Raw genomic sequence first — 22,108 nt, 5'->3', positions numbered from 1 at the left:
GTCAGATCGGAAATAAGCAAATGTCATTTCATTTTCAAAGCTGAAATTGCCTCCACTTGCTCCTCAAGGCCTGCCTCTGTATCCACGGACATTTGCGTAACTCCGCAATCTCACCCTGCAGGTCTGTGCCCAAGGTCGCAAGCTCTAGACAGCAGCGGTGCCCGGTATAAGAGGTTTGGGGAGGCTAAGCCTCCCCTGCTGTAGCACGATGGATCAGCTGTTTCTCCCGGGAGTCCGGCTGCTCCGGGGGGGGGGGGGGGGGTAAATTGTTGATTTACCTCCATCCTCGCAGCTGCAGTGAAAGCCCGTCTCTAGCCTTGTGTAACCAGTTGTAGAAATTGGTTTATGGTTTAATTTGTTTACCTTACTGCTGGGAGAGCAGGGGGTTGGCTGGAGGTGTCCTGGGTTGCCATGGAGATATTAATGAGGATGACTTCCTGCATGAGCAGTTCATACCAAAGAGACTTGCACTGACACCTGAGATTTAAAAAATGCTAACAATAAGTTTTAAAAGTATTTGTATTAAATCTAATTGCAGAATTTAGGTGCTAGGAAGTGGGATTGGTATGCTATGTACTCAAATTTGCTCAAGCCATATGCAAATTAGTCCGTTTTTGGGAGGTTCTCATTTGCATATTTATGGGTAAAAATTGTTGGAAATGTTTACAGCCTTAATGTTAGGGCATGGCTCTGATCAAAAATGTGAAGTTTGATCCAAAACCGAAGGGTTTATCTAGTGTTTTTGACTAAAAATTCCCATTAGAGTATCTGTATGTTAATCTGCATTCAAACAGATCTCTCTGATTGGATGAGCAGCTCCTGTTAGAAATCTGCCCGGGAACAGAGAGAAGAGAGCAACTAAAGATTTGGAATGAGAGGACATGCAACTTTGAGCTCCGTGTGTAAGGATTGATAGAAAGAATTGAAATTATAAAAGAGTGCCTGATTATGTGGTAAATGAGAAAATATGAGTGAAAAGAGATTGGTGGAAATTTACAAGTTTGAGGTTTCTCTATTGAGAAAAGGATCTGAATATTTCACTTGTAAGCCTTCCCTTCGTTCCCGTCAGTGTCCTGCCTTCTTCTGTCATTTCCTCTTTCCGCGAGGGCGGGACACTGACGGAAATGAAGGGAAGGCTTACAAGGCTAGAGACGTGCTTTCACTGCAGCGCTGTCTGCGACGGAGGCAGGGGAGTGAGAATGTGAGGGTGGTGTGGATGGCTGGAGGGGGGCAGGGGAGCGAAGAAATCGTTGGGTGGGTTTGGATGGCTGGAGGGGGCAGGGCAGAGGAGAGAATAGCTGGGTGGGTGTGGATGGCTGGAGGGCAGGGGAGAGGAGAGAATCGCTGGGTGGGTAGGATGGCTGGAGGGGGCAGGGGAGAGGAGAGTTGCTGGACATGGATGGAGGAGAGGGAAGGGAGAGAGAAGAAATGCGGACATGGATGGCGGGGAGGGAAGAGTGAGGAAGGAGATGAGATGAGGGGAAAGGAAGAGAGAAAAACTGCACATGGATGAAGAAAATAGAAGCTAGATCCACTGGACAGTCAAGTCTGCGGAGGACCCAGCTTTTTACTTACGGATGTAGGACAAGAAATGAAGAAGAAAGGCGGAAAGTAAAGAAATAAATGGAAAGGAAGCCCTGGAAACGGAGTTAAGAGGACAGATAGTAGCAGAATCGGATACTGGGCCAACATGATCAGAAAACAAAGTCACAGACAACAAAGGTAGAAAAGATCATTTTATTTTCATTATAGTGTTTGGAATATGTCCACTTTTGAGAATCAGGTGCTCAACATTAAAAGTTTATATTTATTTACTTATTTATGGCATTTTATCCCAGATTAAACATGAATTAGGGTGTTTGTGACTCTACATGAGAATTGTGATGATATGATCCCTTATTTCATATTGTTGACGGTCTGCATTTCCGTATGGGTGGTATATTGGTGTATTAGGTTCTGCCAGTGTAATATTATGGTTACAGTAAGGTTCTGAGTGTGTTTTTGCACAAAGTTGTGCATAGTGTTTTGCAGTAAGAGATTGTGGTTAGTATATGCTTTGAGCAACCACTTTATTCTTTGACATATGATACATATCTAATATCTAAATTTAATAAACGGTATTGTGACTTTTATTTTTATTTATTATTTTTTCTGTGTGTTATCAGACAATTATGGATTTAAGCTCCACCCCTGGCCCCACCCCTAACCCTGCCCCCTTTAGCTTCCCCAAACAGTTGGGCCACTGACCGCCCTATGACAGACAGCTTTAAGATTCATTTTTATTTCTCGAAGTCAGGTGCACATTGTTGCCAAGATTCCTCTGCAGAAACCTGAGGTATTAAAGGAACAGTGGATGAGGCATCTGCTATGGGTGCCAAAGGTTCCTTCATAGCGCTTCTGTCTGCGTCCAAGGCCACCATACATTGCTGATAAGCATGGTCTTGTAAATTCACAGCCCAGGGACATGGAGTGGACATCACGAGCACTCTCTGAGGTCTCCTGCAAATGTAAGCCCCCACTATGTTGGTGCTTCATTCCCAGGATGGCTGCAAGGGACACTGATATTCACCTGATGGACAAGAGCTCCTCATTTAAGCAGCCATCATGGATGGTGATGTCATTTCCTCTCCCCCCACTTGAATTTTGGACGTTTTTAGCAAAATGTCTAAAGTTGGACTTAGAAGATGCCCCTCTAAATATACTTTGATCAATAACTAAACAAAATCTATTCCTCCCTCAAAAAACAATGGTGAGAAGCTATTATATATCACCATGCTGAGATGGAAAAATAAAGGAAGGAAAAGCCTCAAAGAGTTCTAGGTCAAACAAACCTTCAGAGCTGGAAATTTTAATCATAGGCATAAAAAAATCTTCCCCTTAAACCATATCTGTGATTTAATAATACTAATGTGCATGGTCAAATGTCCAGTGGTGCAAAAAATAGCTGACAAGCTTAACAAACGTGCACTTGTCTTTCAATGTTCAGGACTATCTGCAATAAATCACTGAACCTTCTTCATATTGATGTAACCTAGGGGTTAAACAGTTTTTCTTACCTGAGGAGGGCCCGTTCTGGTGGCTCTGGGGGGGCCTTTTTCTGTGTGCAGGGTAGCTGGGGCATCTGGGGCTACATCGCCATCATTCCAGGGCTTCCCGAGAGTGAAGAGGCATTTGTGCCCGGCATGAGCTCTAAGGGGGGGGGGGGGGGGAAAGAAAACAGCACAACCAGGGTGTGCTGCGGTGAGCAGCGCCGATGTTCTGGCCAGAGAGGGCTGGCAGGAAAAATTGGGGCAGCTCCGCATTTCCGGGGAGAAAGCGCCACATTTTTTGGAGTGTTGGGGCTGTTCTTGTTGGTGGCGGGCGTCGGGTGGCGGTGGAGGAGGTCAGAGTTGTGGCGGGACGCCGAAGAGCGGGAAGAGGGCCGTTCCGGGGCCTGAAGATGGAGGGAAGATGGCCAGCGAAGAGTAGGCGTGTGCATGAGGCGGCGAGTCTCATGCACTAATCGGAAGCATGCCTGCTCGCGTTTTGCTGGAGCTCCGGTGAGGCCTAGAAGCCTGGGCCTCGATTTTGACTGGAGTTCCAGCAAAATGGCGGTTTTTGGGGCTGTTTTTTTTATTTTTGCTCCGTTTTCGGCCCAGGACCAACGAGACCAGAACGGAAGGCAGGCGTCATGTGTGCAGAAATTCGGGATTCAGGTAAGGGGTTTTTTGACCCAGAATTTTAATTTAATTATTTTTTAAATTGTGTAAATTACGTTTTTATTTTTTAAAAATCAGGGGTTTATCAGATTTTAATTTTTTTTTGCATATTTGGGTTCAGGATATTTGTCTTGATTTTTCTGTCAGATTAGTTTTTGATTTTTAATTTTTAAAAGGGGTCTTTTGGAGGGGTGCTGGTTTTAAGGGGTTAATTGCAGTTTAAATTTTTAATTTCGACGTGGTAGGTAGAGGGGGGCGTGATTGAATTTTTGAGGTGAGTTTTGAAATTTTGGGGGAATTTTAAAAGGGGTTTGTGGGGGAAGATGTTAGGGCATGTATTTTAAAGGGTTAAATTTAAATTTAAAAAATATAGCTAGGTAGGGATAAAAGGTTTATTGTATATGGGAATTTTGGGGTAGTTTGGATAATGTTTGGTAGGGTTTTTATTTAATTATATGATTTTCCTATTATTTCCTATGGAAAATCATTAATTAAAATGGAGATTTAGCACTGCTGGCCAACATTCCGTTGGTCAGCAGTGAAGCTTAGAATTTTGAGGGAAGTATCTGATTGGCTGAGGGGTGGCCAGAATGCTGCCGGAGGTTCCGTATCCTAGGAGACGGAGTCTCTGGCAGTTGGCAGAAGGAGTTAGGACAGCGGAGAGAGCGGATGCGTGTTGTGAGAGGGGATATTGATTGAGGTAGAGAAGAATAGTTAGGCTAAGATAGGATTGGGAAGGGGGTGATTGATTAAAAAGGGGAGTTCAATGAGAGGATACTTAGGAGAAAGGGGTGATTGTGTTACTGTTTTGTGGTTTAGAGGTTTTTAGAAAATTCAGGGTTAAAGGAGGGGGGATTTGGGAATAGAATTATTGAGGTAAGGATTATTAAGATTTATTTGAGTGGGTGATTTAATGGGAAATTTGTGTGTTGAATGTTTTAAATGTTCTAAATAAATATTTGAATTGTGTGGTGATAAATTAATTGGATAGTGTTTGATTGAACTGGAGTTAGCATAAGCGTGTGATTGAGGGAAGACATTGGGTTCCTGAATAATCCATAGCTCTCCTTCCATAGAATAGGGCACAAAGAACATAGTTTAGGAGATTAAAGGTAGGGAAATTTAGTTATTTTATTTTTGAAGTTAGAAGGAGCCCCAGTCTTTTTAAATAAAGAAAACCTTTTAGATCCAGGGGAAAGGAGTCCGGAGACATAGATAAGGAGTTAGGGTTTTGCTCCCGTTTAATTTATTTAAGATAAGTGTAGGAGGAAGATCCAGAAAACGCCGCAGCAACTGAAAGCAACGGGCTTCATTGTATGCCCCCTCGTTCCAGAGTTTTCCTTCAGTTGGAAAAGGCTCAATTCCTGTTAATTAATGCCCTTGAGATATTTAAACGTCTCTATCATATCTCCTCTCTTTCAGTATATACATTTTGAGGTTCATAAGCTTGCCCCTCTATTTTTTTGTGTCCAAGACCGCTTAATAATTTTGAAGCCACCTTCTGGACTGACTGCATCCTGTTTATATCTTTTCATAGGTGCAGTCTCCAGAACTGCACACAGTATTCTAAATGTGGACTCATCAGAGACTTATACAAAGGCACAATCACCTCCTTTTTTCCTGCTGGTCATCCCTCTCTTTATGCACCCCAAGCATCCTTCTGGCTTTGACCATCACTTTTTTTTTTCCAAACAGGTAGAAAAAGTGATGGTCAAAGCCACAATCATACAGAAGCACTTCACCCCCTATATTGTACCGTTCCCTCGGATTCTTGTGTCCCAATGCATGACCCTGCATTTTTTAACATTAAATCTTAGTTGCCAAATGTCGGACCATTCCTCCAGCTTTGCTAGGTCCTTCCTCATGTCATTCACACCCTCCAGGGAGTTCACCCTGTTGCAGAGTTTGGTATCATCCTCAAAGAAACAAACCTTACCAGGCAGCCCTTCCACGATATCGCTGACAAAGATGTTAAAAGAGCAAGCCCAAGGACTGATCCCTGCAGTAGTCCACTGATGACATCCCTTTCTTCAGAACAAGCTCCATTTACCACCACCCTCTGTCTCCTTCCATTCAACCAATTTTTAACCCAATCAGTTACTCTAGGTCCCATACTGAGGGCACTCAATTTATCAGTCGCTTGTGCAGAACTGTGGCAAAGGCTTTGCTGAAATCTAAGAACACCACAACTAACGCCCCTCCCACATCCAACTGTTTGGTCACCCAGTCGAAGAAGTCAGTCAGATTCGTCTGACATGACCTGCTACTAGTAAAGCCAGGCTGCCTTGGTTCCTGCATACCATTCAATTCGAGAAATATCACTATCCTCCGCTTTATTAGCGTTTCCATTAGTTTACTCACCACCAAGGTCAGACTGACAGGTCTGTAATTTTCAACCTCCTCCTTACTTCCACTCTTGTGCAAAGAAACCACATTCGCTCTTCTCCAGTCCTCCGGGACCACTCCAGTCTCTAATGAAGCATTGAAGAGGTCAGTCAGTGGAGCCGCCAGAACTTCTCTGAGTTCCTTGAGCACCCTCAGATGTATCCCATCAGACCCCATCACTTTGACTACTTTTAGTTTAGCTAGCTCCTCATGAACACACTCCTCTGTGAACAGGTTTTCGTTTACGATACATCCAACCCTTTAGGCATTTGTTTCTGCAGTCCTACCCCTGGCTTTTCATCCGTGAACACAGAGCAGAAATAATTGTTAAGCAGTTCAGCTTTATCCTTATCTTCCACATATTTCTCTCCCTCAGCTTTGAGCATCACAACACTATTTTAGAACTTCCTCCTGTCACTTAAATATCTGAAAAAGGTCTTATCCCCCAATTTTACTGTATTAGCTATCTTTTCTTCCATTTGCCTCTTTGCTTTCCTAACAGCTTTTCCAGCTTCTCTTCGCTTATCCAGGTTATTCTCACCGGTCTTCATCTTTCTGAGTCATCTTGTGAAGGCTAACCTCTTTTGCCTTAACTTTTCAGCTATTATGTTCGAGAACCAGAGCGGTCTTCTTTTCCTCTTACTTTTATGTAACCTTCTAACATAAAGGTTAGTTCTTCCTGTAGGGAAACCAAGATCTCTGCTTCTAGATGACCCTGCAACAGGGTCGCTTATACGTGTGTATGAAAGCCGTGTGTAGCAGTGGAACGCTGTGCAGGTGAGTCCATTATGCACACTGTTTGGGGCATGTGCATAGCATCGACGCTTAGCAAGTGATTGTCCTATATGTGCTGTTTAGCGGATTGTTGTTCTACACATGCACCAGCACTTTCCCTACCGAGCTGCTTGCTGTAATTATGAGTAGCTCATTTGCACGTGATTTCCTTCGAGCATTGCTTGCTAGTTCAAACTTGTTAACTTTTACCGGGGATCTAAAAACCATGGATTTTTTGAGGGCACTTTTGTGCATCGGCGCCTTGAAACTTAGGAAGAAGACAGTACTTATCAATACATGCATGATGTATGTTTTAATTTCATTAAAAAGCAAGAATTCTTTTATTATGCTATTTAAAGAGTCTAATATCAATTTAATCTAGGCTTTGGGTTTTTTTAAAAAGTCTTTTACAGCCGTACAACAAAAACAGTTAGGTATTTGCTCATTTTAAATATCTAAAATCAATTTGTCTTAGGTTTATTTTAGTCTTTTTTCATATCTTCCCTAAGCACAAATTGAACAGATGGCATTCAACCTAGAGTTCTGAAAGATCACAAACATGAAATTGCTAATCCATTACTATTTTTTTCCCACAATCTAAAATTTTTGTGCTTGGGTTGTCTTGCCTCTGAGACACAAGTAACCTTCTGGAGGTCTCCTGGAGGGTGCCTTGAGTAAACCTTTTCTCCCCCAGGCAGAACTCCAGGCAAGAAAAACTCTGGCTACTAAATAAGTATTGGTTAGTGATTCCCACTCCATCAGAGATGCTTGTCTAGAATCTGAGTGCATTTTTTGGCTGTCACCAGTGCTCTGGAATAAGTTGCTAATGTTTATTCATGCAGGGCTATAGTACAAAAAAATTAAAGTACTTTTGAAAACCCATTTTTTTTCATGATTTGTTTTAGAGACTAGACCCGAAATTGCAACCAAGATCAATGGAGTTTTACCTATTGTGTGTTTAGATACTGAATCTATATGAATGTGATTCTTGAGTCTTGATAAGCTACTTTCCTGTCTACATTATGGAGTTCTTTTCCTGCTTTCATATTTTTTATTACAACTGTTTGTCAGACTTGGCACTATAGCAAGTACAAATAAATAATAAATGATAACTGGGTAAGCTAGACCAGATCAAAAGCTGTCCTAACTTGCTTGAATAGTTATCCGTGTATTGGCACTGAATAATGACAGGACCCAGATAACTTCCTGCAGCTGCCAAATACCTGGATATTCAGCACTGGTATCTGGGTTTGACCCGGCACTGAATATTTGGGTATAGAAAAAAAACAAAACACTGACCATCGTGGGTTAAATGCTACCTCAATAGCATATGACAGCAAATAATGTATTTCAGGCCTTTACAGTCTGCCCATTTTCTCTTCTTGCTGTAATACCTTAGACCTTGGTTATCTCTGACTTCCCTCTCACTTCCCCATTGATGAAGATTCTCAACTGTGTCATCTTGAGTTATTGTTTCTGCCCCCCCCCCCCCCCCACACACACACACACACCCCTATACTCATGCAAGCTCCATCCTTTCTCTGAACAACCATGGTACTTATGAAGTTGCACAACTTTCAGTCTTACTTTATTACCTTTTAACCACGATAGACACTCATGGAAATGTATTACATTCTTTGTTTCTTTGCAGCTCTTACTTGTCCTCCTAACAGTCACTATGAGCTCTGCACCTGGACTTGTGATGCTTCCTGTGGAGGTTTAGCTGGCCCTTCTACATGTACTGATACATGCTTTGAAGGCTGTGAATGTGATAGTGGATACGTATTCAGTGGAGAAAATTGTGTCACAATAGACGACTGTGGCTGCGAGTATGATGGGAGATACCTGAAGGTATGTGTTCATGTTTACACTTGTAGCAAGATACTGAAGATACAAATGGTGTGAAGAAATCTAGGGATTGTCCCAGAAAACAGATAAGCAAGCAGTTTGCTAGATCTAAGAAGATAGAAGACATAGAAGCAGACATGGTGGAAGATATTAAAAATCTTTATTATAGAATCATAAATAAGAGTGCCCGACACAGTCGTGTTTCGCCCAGCAGGGGCTACTTCAGGGGCAATATGTGTACTGGTAAAACAACAAATAAAATAACATTAACATAAAAAATAAATCATGAAATCTAAATTATGTAATATCATACTCAAATCAAATATAATATACCCAAATAAAACTCATAAATGGAATACATAAAACCACACTGCAACTACAACTACATCCCTGATATCACATGTATCACATGTAATCAGTGAAAATGTAAAAGTAATACACTTAAAAACAGCAAAATATGTATAGGGACCAGGCAAGGTACACTACTTACCCTTGTGGTGTTAGAAATTCACTTTACCCAAGGCAGTACTTCAATAATTAAAAAATTAAAAAAGAAAAAGTCAGGGCTATAGTAAACATAAAACTTAAAAGCCACTCAGTAGAAATTATATTTCTACTGTTTCTGTAACAAAAAGTTATTTTTCTAAAGTTTTATGGAATGGATTTTCATCCTAGTGATTGCTTCCTGTGATGTAACTATGACACACAGTAAAAAAAGAAATGTTTTTCAAGTTATTTATGATATTTTTATATTAGTAACAGTTTTAAATTCAGTCTTCTTATGTTTTATGAATGCAGTTTATGGGCAGTGCAGTTTTAAAGGGTTTTAAAAAATATTTTCTTATTCCATATCATCATGCTGATCAATCCATAGACTGGTGGGTTGTGTCCATCTACCAGCAGGTGGAGATAGAGAGCAATCCTTTTGCCTCCCTATATGTGGTCATGTGCTGCCGGAAACTCCTCAGTATGTTCTCTATCTCAGCAGGTGGTGGTCACACACAGCAGCAGCTCTGGCTAGGTCTCCAAGCCTAATTTTTAGGTTTTGTTGAGTACCTGGGGTTGAGGGCTCTTCTTGAGCAAGTGCAAACCTGGTGGTGCCAGGTCCCTCCTTTTCTCCCCCCTCCTGCTGGCTCCGTTTAAAAAAAAAAAATTTGGACGTCCTTAAGGGCGTTTATTTCAACGTTTATTTCAGCGTTTATTGCAGCTGCTCAGGGGACACCAGTTCGTTACAGCTCGGAGCAAGAAGCAGGTAATTTTACCTGTATAGCGGACAGGGGGTTCCGTTCGGTCTCCACGTGGACCTATGGCGTCGGAGGGTGAGGGCGGAAGATTCGCTCCCGGTCCGCGTGTGTGCTGTCTAGCGAGGATGCGGGGGTTTCAAAGCATGAATCGCCTTTGTTGAGCATCAGTTTGGAGTCCGGTCAGTGTCCCGGTTCTTCTCCGGTGCGGCAGGTTTTTTTCCGCCATAAGCGCCCATCCCCCGCTGCTCGCCCACTCCATGTTGGCCGGCCACTCTGCTCGGACGGCTTCTTCTTGGGCCGCCCTCGAGCTGGGAGACGTTAATACTTTGGTCGTCCTTGATTCGGGCGACAGTAAGAAAGCGCCAAAGTTAAGCGCCGTTCTTCCCGCGCGGCTCCTTCTCGGAGTTTCGCGCCGGACGCCATTTTGGATGCACAGCACGTTTCTCCCCCGCTCTTGCGAGCGCCGGTTGAGGGTGCATCTAGGGCTGTGGCCCAAGCTGCAGAAGTGCACAGTTCGGGGGGATTCTCCCCTGAGTTCATTTTGCTGCTGCATCAGGCTTTTCTTATGCAAAACGCTGCCCCTGCCCCCTGTCTGATAAAGGGGTTGAGGCCTCCGGAAGCAAATGCCCTAGGGTGGATTTCCAGGCCCTAGAGGACTCTGTCTCCTCTGATGTAGATTGAGGGCAGCAATATCTGAGTTCTCCCAACGGTCCTTTGGGGATTCCTTGGAGGAGACGGATTCCCGCTCGGATGGAGCGGATGACCCCTCTGCAGCGCGGATCTTAGCTCAGAGGATTTGCCAACCTGTTAGTGCAGGCCATGAGCATATTGAAGATTTCCTCTCCGGAGGACATCTCTCACTCAGCCTCTGTTGGCTCTGCCATTATGCTGGGGACGAAGCGCCCGCCTAGAACCTTCCACGTGCATGAGGCCATGCGCACCTTGATTTTTGGCTCAATGGGATGTCCCAGAAGCGAGCCTCAAAGTGGCTAGGGCTATGTCCCGCCTCTATCCTCTGCCTGAAGGTGAACAGGAGGCCTTTCTTTGGCCTACCGTGGATTCTTTAATCACTGTGGTGACTAAGAAAACGGCGTTGCCGGTGGAAGGTGGCACGGCCCTAAAGGACGCCCAAGACAGAAGATTGGAGGCGGCCTTGAGGTCGTCCTTCGAGGCGGCTGCTTTAAGTTTGCAGGCTCAGTTTGCGGCTCCTATGTGGCTAGGGCGTGCCTGACGATTGTGCAGCGGCCTTCCCCCTCGGATCCTTTCTTGAGGGCTGATTGGCCAGCCCCCTGGAATCGGCTTGGCTTATTTGGCAGACTTGCTGTATGATGTCTTGAGAGCCTCAGCTAAAGGTATGGCTCAGACAGTCTCTGCGCGCGTGGCTTTGGCTGAAGCATTGGTCTGCTGACCACGCCTCTAAGTCTCGCCTGGCTAAGTTGCCTTTTAAAGGCAAGCTGCTCTTTGGGGTCGAGCTGGACAAAATTGTGACCGATCCTCGGCACGTCTAAGGGCAAAGAGGTACCAGAGGTCAGGGCTCGGGCTAGTGGTGCTCGCCCCGGTTCCTCCAAAGGACAGTTTCAGGAAGCCCGTCGGTATCGCCCGGTCAAGTCAGGCTCCTCTGCCCCCTCTTCCTTCAAGAGGAACTTTCTCCCCCAAGCAGCATTCCTTTCGCAGAGATCGCCGTCCCGGAGGTGCGTCCTCCGGTCCTCCCCAGTGTCTCGTACCCAATGACGGGGCCCTGGTCCATGGCCCAGTGCAGATTGGAGGACGCCTGTCCTCGTTTCTGGGCGAGTGGACCAGGGTAACTTCAGACGCTTTGGTGCTGGAGTTCTGCCGACCCTTAAGAGACGGGTTTGTGCACTCTCCCTGCAAGTCTCCGGTCAAAGCTGTGGCAGTGCAGCAGACTTTGGACAATCTGATCCGCCTGGGTGCGGTCGTTCCGGTGCCAGAAGATCAGCTTGGCAAGGGACGTTACTCCATTTACTTTGTGGTACCAAAGAAAGGAGGTTCTGTACGGCCTATCCTCGACCTCAAAGGGGTCAATCGGGCCTTGAAAGTTCGGCACTTCCGAATGGAGGACTCTCCGCTCTGTGATAGCGGCAGTGAAGGCAGGGGAGTTCCTGGCATCCTTGGACATCAAGGAAGCTTACTTGCATATTCCCGTCTGGCCTCCTCATCAACGCTTTCTGCGTTTTGCAGTCCTGGGCCGACACTTCCAGTTCAGAGCCCTCCCGTTCGGGTTGGCTACTGCTCCGCGGACCTTCTCCAAAGTAATGGTGGTCATCGCGGCCTTCCTACAAAAGGAAGAAGTACAAGTCCATCCTTATCTGGACGACTGGTTGATCCGAGCCCCCTCTTATGCAGAGTGCAGCAGAGCTGTAGACCGGGTGATTGCTCTTTTGAGCTCCCTGGGGTGGATCATCAACTGGGAGAAAAGCCAGCTGCGCCCGACTCAGTCCCTGGAATATCTGGAAGTTCGTTTCGACACCCAAGTGGGAAGAGTGTTCCTGCCGGACAATCGGATTGTCAACTTCAGGCTCAGGTGCACCAGTTCCTAGTAGCCTCTCCTCTTCGGGCTTGGGACTATGTGCAGCTGTTGGGCTCTATGACGGCCACGATGGAAGTAGTGCCCTGGGCCAGGGCTCATATGCACTACAACTCTCTCTGCTGCAGCGCTGGACTCCAGTGTCAGAGAATTACGCTGTGCACCTTCCCTTGGACCTAGCGGTGCGCAAGGTGCTGAGCTGGTGGCTGAGGACAGACAAGTTGTCCCAGGGATGCCTCTTTTGACCCCGAAGTGGGTTGTCGTCACGACGGATGCCTCTTGACGGGCTGGGGAGCCCACTGCTTGGGAAGGACAGCGCAGGGGCTCTGGTCTCCTGCAGAGGCCAAGTGGTCTATCAACCTCCTGGAACTCAGAGCCATTCGGGTTGGCGCTTTTGGAGTTTCTCCCGGTACTGGCGTTGAAGTCAGTACGGGTCCTGTCGGACAATGCCACGGCTGTGGCCTATGTCAATCGCCAGGGAGGTACCAAGAGCGCCCCTCTAGCCAAGGAGGCCATGAATCTATGCCAGTGGGCGGAAGCGAACCTGGAACAGCTGTCGGCGGCCCACACTGCCGGAGTCATGAATGTCAAGGCGGACTTTCTCAGTCGCCATACCTTGGATCCCGGAGAGTGGCAGTTATCGGCTCAGGCGTTCTTGGACATCACGAAGCGCTGGGGCCAGCCGAGCCTAGATCTGATGGCGTCATCGGCCAATTGCCAAGTGCCGCGCTTTTTCAGCAGAGGACGGGGCCCTCGATCTCTGGGAGTAGATGCTCTCCTCCAACAGTGGCCGACACAGGAGCTTCTCTATGTGTTCCCGCCCTGGCCCATGTTGGGTAGGGTGCTAGACCGGGTGGCAAAGCATCCCGGCCGGGTAATCCTGGTGGGTCCGGACTGGCCCAGACGTCCCTGGTATGCGGACTTGATCAGGCTCTCAGTGGACGGACCTCTGCGGCTGCCAGTGGAGCAGGGCCTGTTGCATCAGGGTCCCGTGGTGATGGAGGATCCCTCCCCCTTTGGTCTTACGGCCTGGCTATTGAGCGGCAGCGTCTGAGGAAGAAGGGCTTCTCAGACAAGGTCATCGCCACTATGCTGAGAACGAGGGAAGCGCTCTACTTCTACTGCTTACGCCAGGGTTTGGCGTACCTTTGCATCGTGGTGTGAGGCAGGCTCACTTTCTCCCTTCACTGCTCCAATTTCTTCAGTGTTTGGTGTTCCTGCAAGAAGGTCTGGAGAAAGGCCTGTCGCTCAGTTCCCTTAAAGTCCAGGTAGCAGCTCTGGCTTGCTTCAGGGGCCGCCTGAAGGGTGCTTCCCTGGCTTCGCAGCCAGATGTGGTGCGCTTTCTCAAGGGAGTTAATCACCTGCGCCCTCCTCTGCACTCAGTGGTACCTGCGTGGAATCTCAATCTGGTGCTAAGAGCCTTGCAGAAGCCGCCTTTTGAGCCCTTGTCGAGGGCATCTCTGAAAGACCTGACGTGAAAGCAGTCTTTTTGGTGGCTATCACTTCAGCCAGAAGAGTTTCCGAGCTCCAGGCGCTATCATGTCGAGAGCCCTTTCTGCAGTTCACTGAGGCAGGAGTGTCTATTCGCACAGTGCCTTCCTTCCTGCCCAAGATTGTTTCTCGCTTCCATGTGAATCAGCAGCTCTGTCTCCCATCCTTTCGTAGGGAGGACTACCCAGAGGAGTACTCTGCTCTCAAATATCTAGATGTGAGATGAGTCATCATCAGATACTTGGAAGTGACCAATGATTTCCGGAAGTCGGATCATCTGTTTGTCCTGTTTGCAGGTCCTCGTAAGGGTCTGCAGGCTGCTAAGCCTACAGTGGCAAGATGGGTCAAGGAAGCCATTGCAACGGCTTATGTGGCCACGGGTAAGGTGCCGCCTATCCGGCTGAAGGCTCACTTCACTAGAGCTCATGCGGCCTCGATGGCAGAGGCCGGGTCCATCTCCTTGGAAGAGATTTGCTAGGCGGCAACTTGGGCATCGGCTCATACCTTCTCCAGGCATTACCGCTTGACTGTGGCTGCTCGGGCGGAGGCCCGGTTTGGAGCTTCAGTGTTGCGGTCAGGGATTTCTATGTCCCGCCCTGGGTGAGTACTGCTTCGGTACATCCCACCAGTCTATGGATTGATCAGCATGATGATATGGAAGGTAAAATTGTGTATCATACCTGATAATTTTCTTTCCATTAATCATAGCTGATCAATCCATAGCCCCTCCCAGATATCTGTACTGTTTTTATTCTGGTTGCATTTCAGGTTCAAGTTTAGTCTTCAGTTCCTGTTCAGGAGGACTTCGTGTTCAAGTTTTTTCAGTTGGATTCTTCAGGAGTTGAGACGATTTTGTGTTACAGTGAGCTGCTGCATTCCTCTCCCCTCCGTTTTATGGGGCTGGATTGAGACCTAAATTCTGCCGGCGCTCCCTCCCGCTTCGTGCGGCTGTAGGGCAGCTTTGTACCCCTCCCGCTTCGGCGGTGTTAGGGTCAGTCAGCTCCTCCCGCGGTTGCGGTTGCAGGATAAGCCAGATCCCCCCGCATCGGCGGGGTGGTTGTCCCTCCCCCGCTCCGCGGGGATGAGCTAGACGGATTCCCCTCCCCCACTTGTGTGGGGATGAGCTGGGTTAATTCCCCTCCCCCGTTTCGGCGGTGGTGAGCTGGGCAGAGTGTCCCTTTGTGGGTGTAATTCTCTAAGTGCTGAGTCCTGCGGATGGAGCTTTGATATCGACATACTGAGGAGTTTCCGGCAACACATGACCACATATAGGGAGGCAAAAGGATTGCTCTCTATCTCCACCTGCTGGTAGATGGACACAACTCACCAGTCTATGGATTGATCAGCTATGATTAATGGAAAGAAAATTATCAGGTATGATACATAATTTTACCTTGTGTTATCATGCTGGAAGTGAATCATGTGATCCAGCAGCAGCAGTTAAAATGAGTTGTTCTGTGCACACACACACCTCCCTCCCTCCCCTCCCCTCCCCCTAGTAATAGGAGGTCCTGGTGAGTTCACTCTCTTTAATATTCTATCCTGCTCTGACTTTCAGAATTTTTACTGAGTGGCTTTAAAGCTTTATGTTTACACATAGCTCTGACTTTCTCTTTTAAAATTTTTTAATTATTACAGTACTACCTTGGGTGAAGTGAATGTCTAATACCACAAGGGTAGGTAGTGTACCTTGCTTGGTCCCTATACACATTTTGCTGTTTTTAAGCATATTACGTTTATGTTTTCACTACTGTATGTGATATCAGGGATTTACTTGTAGTATGTGGTTTTATGTACTCCATTTATGAGTTTTTATTTGGGTATATTATATTTGATTTGAGTTTGATATGTATGTCCTTTTACATGATTTAGATTTTAAAATTTATTTATTATGCTAACTTTGTTTTATTTGTTTTTTCACCAGCACATGTATTGTTCTAAAGCAGGCCTAGCTAGGCAAAACACAGCCATGTCGAGCACTCTTTTATTTATGATTCTACAATAAATATTTTTAATATCTTCCACAATGTCTGCTTCTATGTCTTTCATATTTTTGATTACAACTGTTTGTCAGACTTGGCTATAGCAAGTACAAATAAATGATAACGCAAGCTAACTGATCCTCAAGTTAAGGATGCCTAATAACACACAGTTTTAAACACATGTTCCTCTTGATACAGATTATGGAAACAGTTGAACAATGTACATGTCAGGTTCATTAATTTTGGTTGCTTCAAAGACTTGGATCCTACCACTTTAAATAAATATCAGTTCATAATTCCAAATGTTATCTTTTACCTTACCACTGGCTCTAAGAGCATCTTGATTTAAAACTTTTATGTGATTTTGAATACATTGGTTTATGTATATTTGCAGGCATGTTTTTGACTAACCTACAGTCTTATCGAATGCATGTTATTATTTATTGGCTCAGCATTTTCAATAATAGTACAGCTGCCATATAATCACCTTGGTCATGTGATGTTTTCACATTTGGAGGAGATAATGAGGGATCTCAGCGGACTGCAACACCTAAGTCTGCTTTTGTATTGAATAGTTTTGAATTTATCAGGTTGTGGATTTGGGCAGAGACAATCTATTAGCATTCTTGCCATCAATTGTTATTCTTCAAATAATCTAGGTTCTGGTAAAAAAGAAAACTCAGATGATAGTGAGTGTGAAGCCCAGGAAACAACATATTGTGGGCATGGGGTGAGGGGACAGCTTGGTGGTGGTCTTTATAGTTTACATGAACCTCTAGTACTGGGGAAGGTTCAACATGGTGACAGTAACAGTGATTGTTGGATTCATGAGACTGTAGTACTGGAGAAAGCTTAGACTGGTGGCAGTGAGTATAGAGCCTATAACGCTGTAATAGCAGACAGGACAGGGAATGTGAGACTAGTGTGGCTGTAGTACTTTCACACTGTAACAGTCCAAGAACTTTGTTTTTCTATTTCCAGGAAGCCATCATTTTACCAGACTGCTCCCAGAAATGCACCTGCCAAGCTACTGGTGCTGTTTTGTGTGAGAAGTTGATCTGTGCAGAAGATGAAATCTGCACTTTGAAGAATGGAGAACGAGGTTGCTTCAAGAAGATAGGCCAGTGCACAATTACTGCACAATCAGACTTAACTAGTTTTGATGGGCTGTCTGGGAACATGGTCTCCAACACTGCAACGGAAGTGGTTTCCCTCTGTGATTTGGATTCAGAGGACTGGTTTAGAATGGTAGTGGACTTCAGATTCTGCAGTGTGGGTGCTACTACCATATTGCACATTTTCTTCAGAGATGTTTTCATTGCTGTCAATCAAAACAAAGAAACATGGGTAAGAAAACTTCAGCCATATCTGCTAGAGAAACTGATGGGGCATCTCAACATCAGAGCAATAGAACTGTTCTGTGAGAGACAATAATAGCTACTTTCTGATAAAATGTATTCTACAGTGGAAGCACATTGAAAAATATGTATTAAAGTGTCACTTTAAAGTTTAGGTACCTACCTCTAGGTGTGAGGAAACTAAGTTAACAGCTTAGAAAATTGAGTAGAGTGAGCACCTAAATTTAGGTGCCTAGATTTAGTAGGCATTTATATTTATGTTTATGTTCTATATTTTATTAGATACTTTTATATACTGCTTTTTCTTACAGAAGGTCAAGGCAGTGTACAATATAAAATATAAAATTAAAAATAGTACAGAAAGGAACTCCATTTAATATAGGAAAGAGTAAAACAATTATACTTAAAGATTTATAGGAAGGTAAGATTTCATGGGATAATAAAGGAGGACACAGGGAAGGAGGGAGGGAAAATAGAGGAGATGTAGGAGAAACCATACCTACTGTGTCTCAGAAATAACTATTATTACCACTACAGGGGTTACACTCTTCTCTAATTAGTCACATATATCAGCTAATTCAACTTTTGGACTAATGTATTAACTTTGCTATGTTAAATATTTCACAATCCAGTTTCATTTATATCATTTTTTAATTTTAAGTCAATTACCTTCTTTTCCAATCTATCCTAAACATAAACATTAAACACAAATCACACATCACCTAACACATCTCAAAACAGCAATCCTCTGAATTATCTCATAAAATATTGTCACTCATAACTTATTGTCCACAAAGTGAAGTTACTTACCTGTAACGGGGGTTCTCCGTGGACAGCAGGATCAGTCAGCCACACACTGGTGATGTCATCCGACAAGCCGGAAACGGATTTGCTCTCCCAGAGCTCAAAGGAACCTTTTGAGCAGTTCCCTCTGAGCATGTGCAGTGTTGCCTCAGGTGTACCCAGCTATGTTGTGTGGCCTCATCCGTAGGGGAGGAGGGAGGGTATGTGTGGCTGACTGATCCTGCTGTCCACGGAGAACCCCCGTTACAGGTAAGTAACTTCACTTTCTCCATGGACAAGCAGGATGAGTCAGCCATACACTGGTGACTCCCTAGCTGCGGGCCGAGAAGGGTCAGGTGTGTACCCTTAAGAGGTTTTGTTCAAGTGCCCGCTGTGCTGCTGAGGTAGAATGAGGCTGCACGAAAAGCATGATACGCATAATGAGACCACAAGATTAGGGTTTTGCAAGTCAGTTTCACTGTATAACATACCGCTTATGCAACTATTTAACATAAATGATTCAGTTTTAACAAGAGTTTAACTGTGAATCTTGAGCATATATATATATATATATATATATATATATATATAATTTTTTTTTTTGAATAGTTGAACATTCAATTCTGTATGAGAATGAGTAGCAGGTCAACCCGGTAAACAGATAGGCCTAACAGTGAGCGTCTGACCCCGAGGTGTAAGAGTCTGCCTTAGAGGTGTGAATCCTGTTGCCTTCAGGCTGTATTGTGGCCGCTGCAGTTTGGAGGACAGTGAGACCGAACTTGTTGGTGGTTTCTAGAGGCCTGTCGAGGCAGTAATGATGCGTGAAGGTATGAACAGAGGACCAGGTCGCAGTGCGACAGACGTCCTCCAGAGAGGTAGAGTGGAGGTTGTCCAATGTGGTGTCCATGGCCCGCAACTGGTGTGCCGAGGCCTTGTCATGGAGGATTTGGCCCTGTTTCTCGTAGCAGGCTGATATCCATGCTAAGAGGGTGCGTTTACCCACAGGGGCACCCATCTTGTTGGTGTCAAAGGAGAGAAAGCGCTGCAAACCTTTTTGCTGTGGTTCCATGCATTGGAGGTAGAGGCGCAAGGCTCGGGTGCAGTCCAGGGTGTGGAGGAGACGTTCCTCTTGGCCGTTGTGTGGTTCTGGATAGAATGGGGGGAACACAATTGTCTGATTGATGTGGAAAGGTGAGACCACTTTGGGCAAGAATTTTGGATGAGTTCTGAGAATTGCGTGGTCATGAAGGAGTTGTGTATATGGGGGTAAGTCACGAGGGCTTGGAGTTCGCTGACGCATCAGGCAGACGTTATTGCAATGAGAAAAAGGGTCTTCCAAGTAAGGAATTTGTTCTCTGCCTTTTCGAGTGGTTCGAAAGGAGGGAGCATGAGGCGGCGTAGAACGATGTTCAAGTCCCATGCTGGAGGCAGCCATCTGACTGGAGGATAAAGGTTTCGTAGTCCCTTCATGAACCTGGTCATTGAACCTAGTCATTGTACAGCGCTGCGTAACCCTAGTAGCACTCTAGAAATGTTAAGTTTTAGTAGTAGTAGTGGTGAGAGGCCAGCGGCCCACTGTCCACTATGTCATGGAAAACTAAAATGGCGCTGACATGGACTGATGGGTGTTGTGCGGAGGCCCGTCTGTGAAAGGCAGAGCAAGTATTGCAGGACAGCTGGAAGGTGGCATGAGAAGGGATCTATGTGAGCCTTGTTGCACCATGCTTGGAATCTCTTCCACTTGAGGGTGTAGGATTTCCTGGTGGAGGGTCGTCTGGTCACTCGCAGGACGTCCCTGACTTCCGGGGAAATATGAAGAGGAGCTGATGTTAGCCTTTCAACCTCCATGCTACTAGCGGCAGCTTGTTGAGGTTGGGGTGCAGTGTGGCCCCTTGGTGTTGTGTGATGAGATCCAGTCAGCGCACTGGCTGTGTTGCTGCCAGGCGTTGCAGGAAAGTGGGGTTGGAGGATAAGCAGGTGCTGTCCCCAGTGGCTCGTGAAGGCGTCATGGCAGAGTCTGAGCAGTGAAGGTCGTTTTGAACAAAGAAGTCTGCACTTTGTATTGTCTTCGCTGGCGAAGAGGTCTATTAGTGGTGATCCCCACTTGAGGAAAAGCTGTTTTGTGACCTGCGGATGGAGAGTCCATTCGTGAGGGTCCAGCTTCAGGTTGAGGCTGTCCGCCAGCGTGCGGTGGAGTCCCGGTAGGTATGACGCTTGTAGGAAGCCGTGTTTGGAGAGGGCGAATGTCCAAATCTGGTACGCCTCCTTGTACAGGGGAAGGGGGCCTGTGCCCCCTTGCTTGTTTATGTAGAACATGGTCACCTGGTTGCCCGTCCGGACCATGAGGTTCTTGTTGAGATCCATGGAGCGAATGCTCGGAGTGCCTTTCCGATGGGCCGGAGCTGGAGGAAGTTGATGTGGCAGCGTGCTTCGGAAGGGAGACCATGGGTCTTGTGTTTGTAGGTGGAGGAGATGGGCTCCCCATCCCAGCTTGCTTGGAGGCATCCGTGGTGAATATGAGCTGGTGTTGCAGTTACTGGAGAGGTCTCCCTCTGTAAAGGTCTTGGTGGTCCTGCCACCATGTGAGAGACCTGCGGGCGGCGTGGGTGATGGTGATTTATTTATTTTGAAGAGAGGTTGTGTGTGCTGGTTCCATCTCTTCCGGAGGTACCACTGGAGTGGCCGCATTTGTAACTTAGCAAAAAGTAAAACATGGATGGATGCGGCGAAATGTCCTAGGAGTTGCAGGAGGGTCCATGCTGGAACTCGTCTTGCTGATATGATGTGTTGTATCAGGCGTAGTGTAGCTTGTCCCCTGGGAAGGGGCGAGAAGGCCATGCAGCATTTGGTGCGGATTGGGGCCCCAACGAAATCCAGTGTTTGAGTGGGGTGCAGGTGTGACTGTGTCGATCAGGAAGCCCAGTGACTGGAGTAGGGCTACTGTGGATGTGATTTCCTTCTTGGTTTCTAGGGGTGATGGTCTGACAAGTATCCAGTCGTCGAGGTAGGGGAAGACACACACCCCTTCTTTGCGCAGGTATGCTGCCGGCAATGAGACACATTTTATGAAAACTCTTGGTGCTGAGGAGAGTCCGAATGGTAGGGCATAGGAGTTTCCTGTGTGCCTTGTGGATTGGGAGGTGGTTGTATGCATCGTGGAAGTCTAGTGCAGCTAGCCAATCGTTTTTCTGGATCAGGGGGAGGATGGTGCCTATCGAATGCATCCTGAACTTCTCTTTTATGACGTACATATTGAGATGTCAGAGGTCTAGGATGGGTCTGAATCCTCCAGACTTCTTGGGAATGAGAAAGTAGCGGGAGTAGAACCCATGGTTGAGTTCTGTCTGAGGGACAAGCTGTATAGCTCCTGAATGTAGGAGGGTCTGGAGTTCCCTGTGAATGAGGAGGGTAAGGTGCTCCAGAGTTATATCTCTGGGTGGGGGTCAGTTTGGAGGTATCGCATGGAAGTGAATCCTTTATCTATGCTGTATAATGCTGAGGACCCATTTGTCGGTTGTGATGCTTTCCCAGGTTTCGAAGAAGAAAGAGAGAGAGGCGGCTCCCCACTGGAGGGTTTGCTGCTGGTGCAGCGTCAAAAACTGGGTGCCGCCTTGGAGTTTGAGGCAGGGTTTTTTTTGTTTTTGATGTTTCCGTTCTCTCGGACGTTGCCTCTGTTGATAGGAAGGGCCATACGGCTGGGGTTTTTGTCGTTGCCACTGCCATTTTGAGGGCACATTGTAACATTTAGCACTGTGCTAGTGCCTGCGGTAGTGGTATTGCCTGGCTTGTTGTGTTCGCACTGCTGTAGGGCATAGCAGGCCATCCGTGGAGAGAGTTTGTTTCTTTGACCTTGTCCCCAAATAGGTTCTCCCCGGAGCAGGGGAATCAGCAAGGTGTTCGTGTGTATCCTCACGTAGTGCAGAGGCGCTGAGCCATGCCATTCGTCTCGCAGCACTGTTTGTGCATGCTGAGGTCTCGAAGGCATCAAAGGTGGCTCTGA

General features: G+C 46.2%; 1 protein-coding gene across 1 annotated transcript in view; it reads left to right on the top strand.

Annotated features, from left to right (window-relative positions):
* Positions 1 to 22,108, top strand: part of LOC115476807 (IgGFc-binding protein-like) — a 388,452-nt gene that overhangs the window by 311,862 nt on the left and 54,482 nt on the right. The window contains exon 18 of the mRNA XM_030213382.1: positions 16,949 to 17,314. Coding sequence (XP_030069242.1) covers positions 16,949 to 17,314 — 366 coding nt within the window. The remainder of the gene's footprint in view (positions 1 to 16,948; positions 17,315 to 22,108) is intronic.

This window comes from Microcaecilia unicolor, chromosome 8, assembly GCF_901765095.1.
Source record: "Microcaecilia unicolor chromosome 8, aMicUni1.1, whole genome shotgun sequence".
In the NCBI taxonomy this organism is placed as follows: Eukaryota; Metazoa; Chordata; class Amphibia; order Gymnophiona; family Siphonopidae; genus Microcaecilia; species Microcaecilia unicolor.
This window is presented reverse-complemented; position numbering and strand designations above follow the sequence as displayed.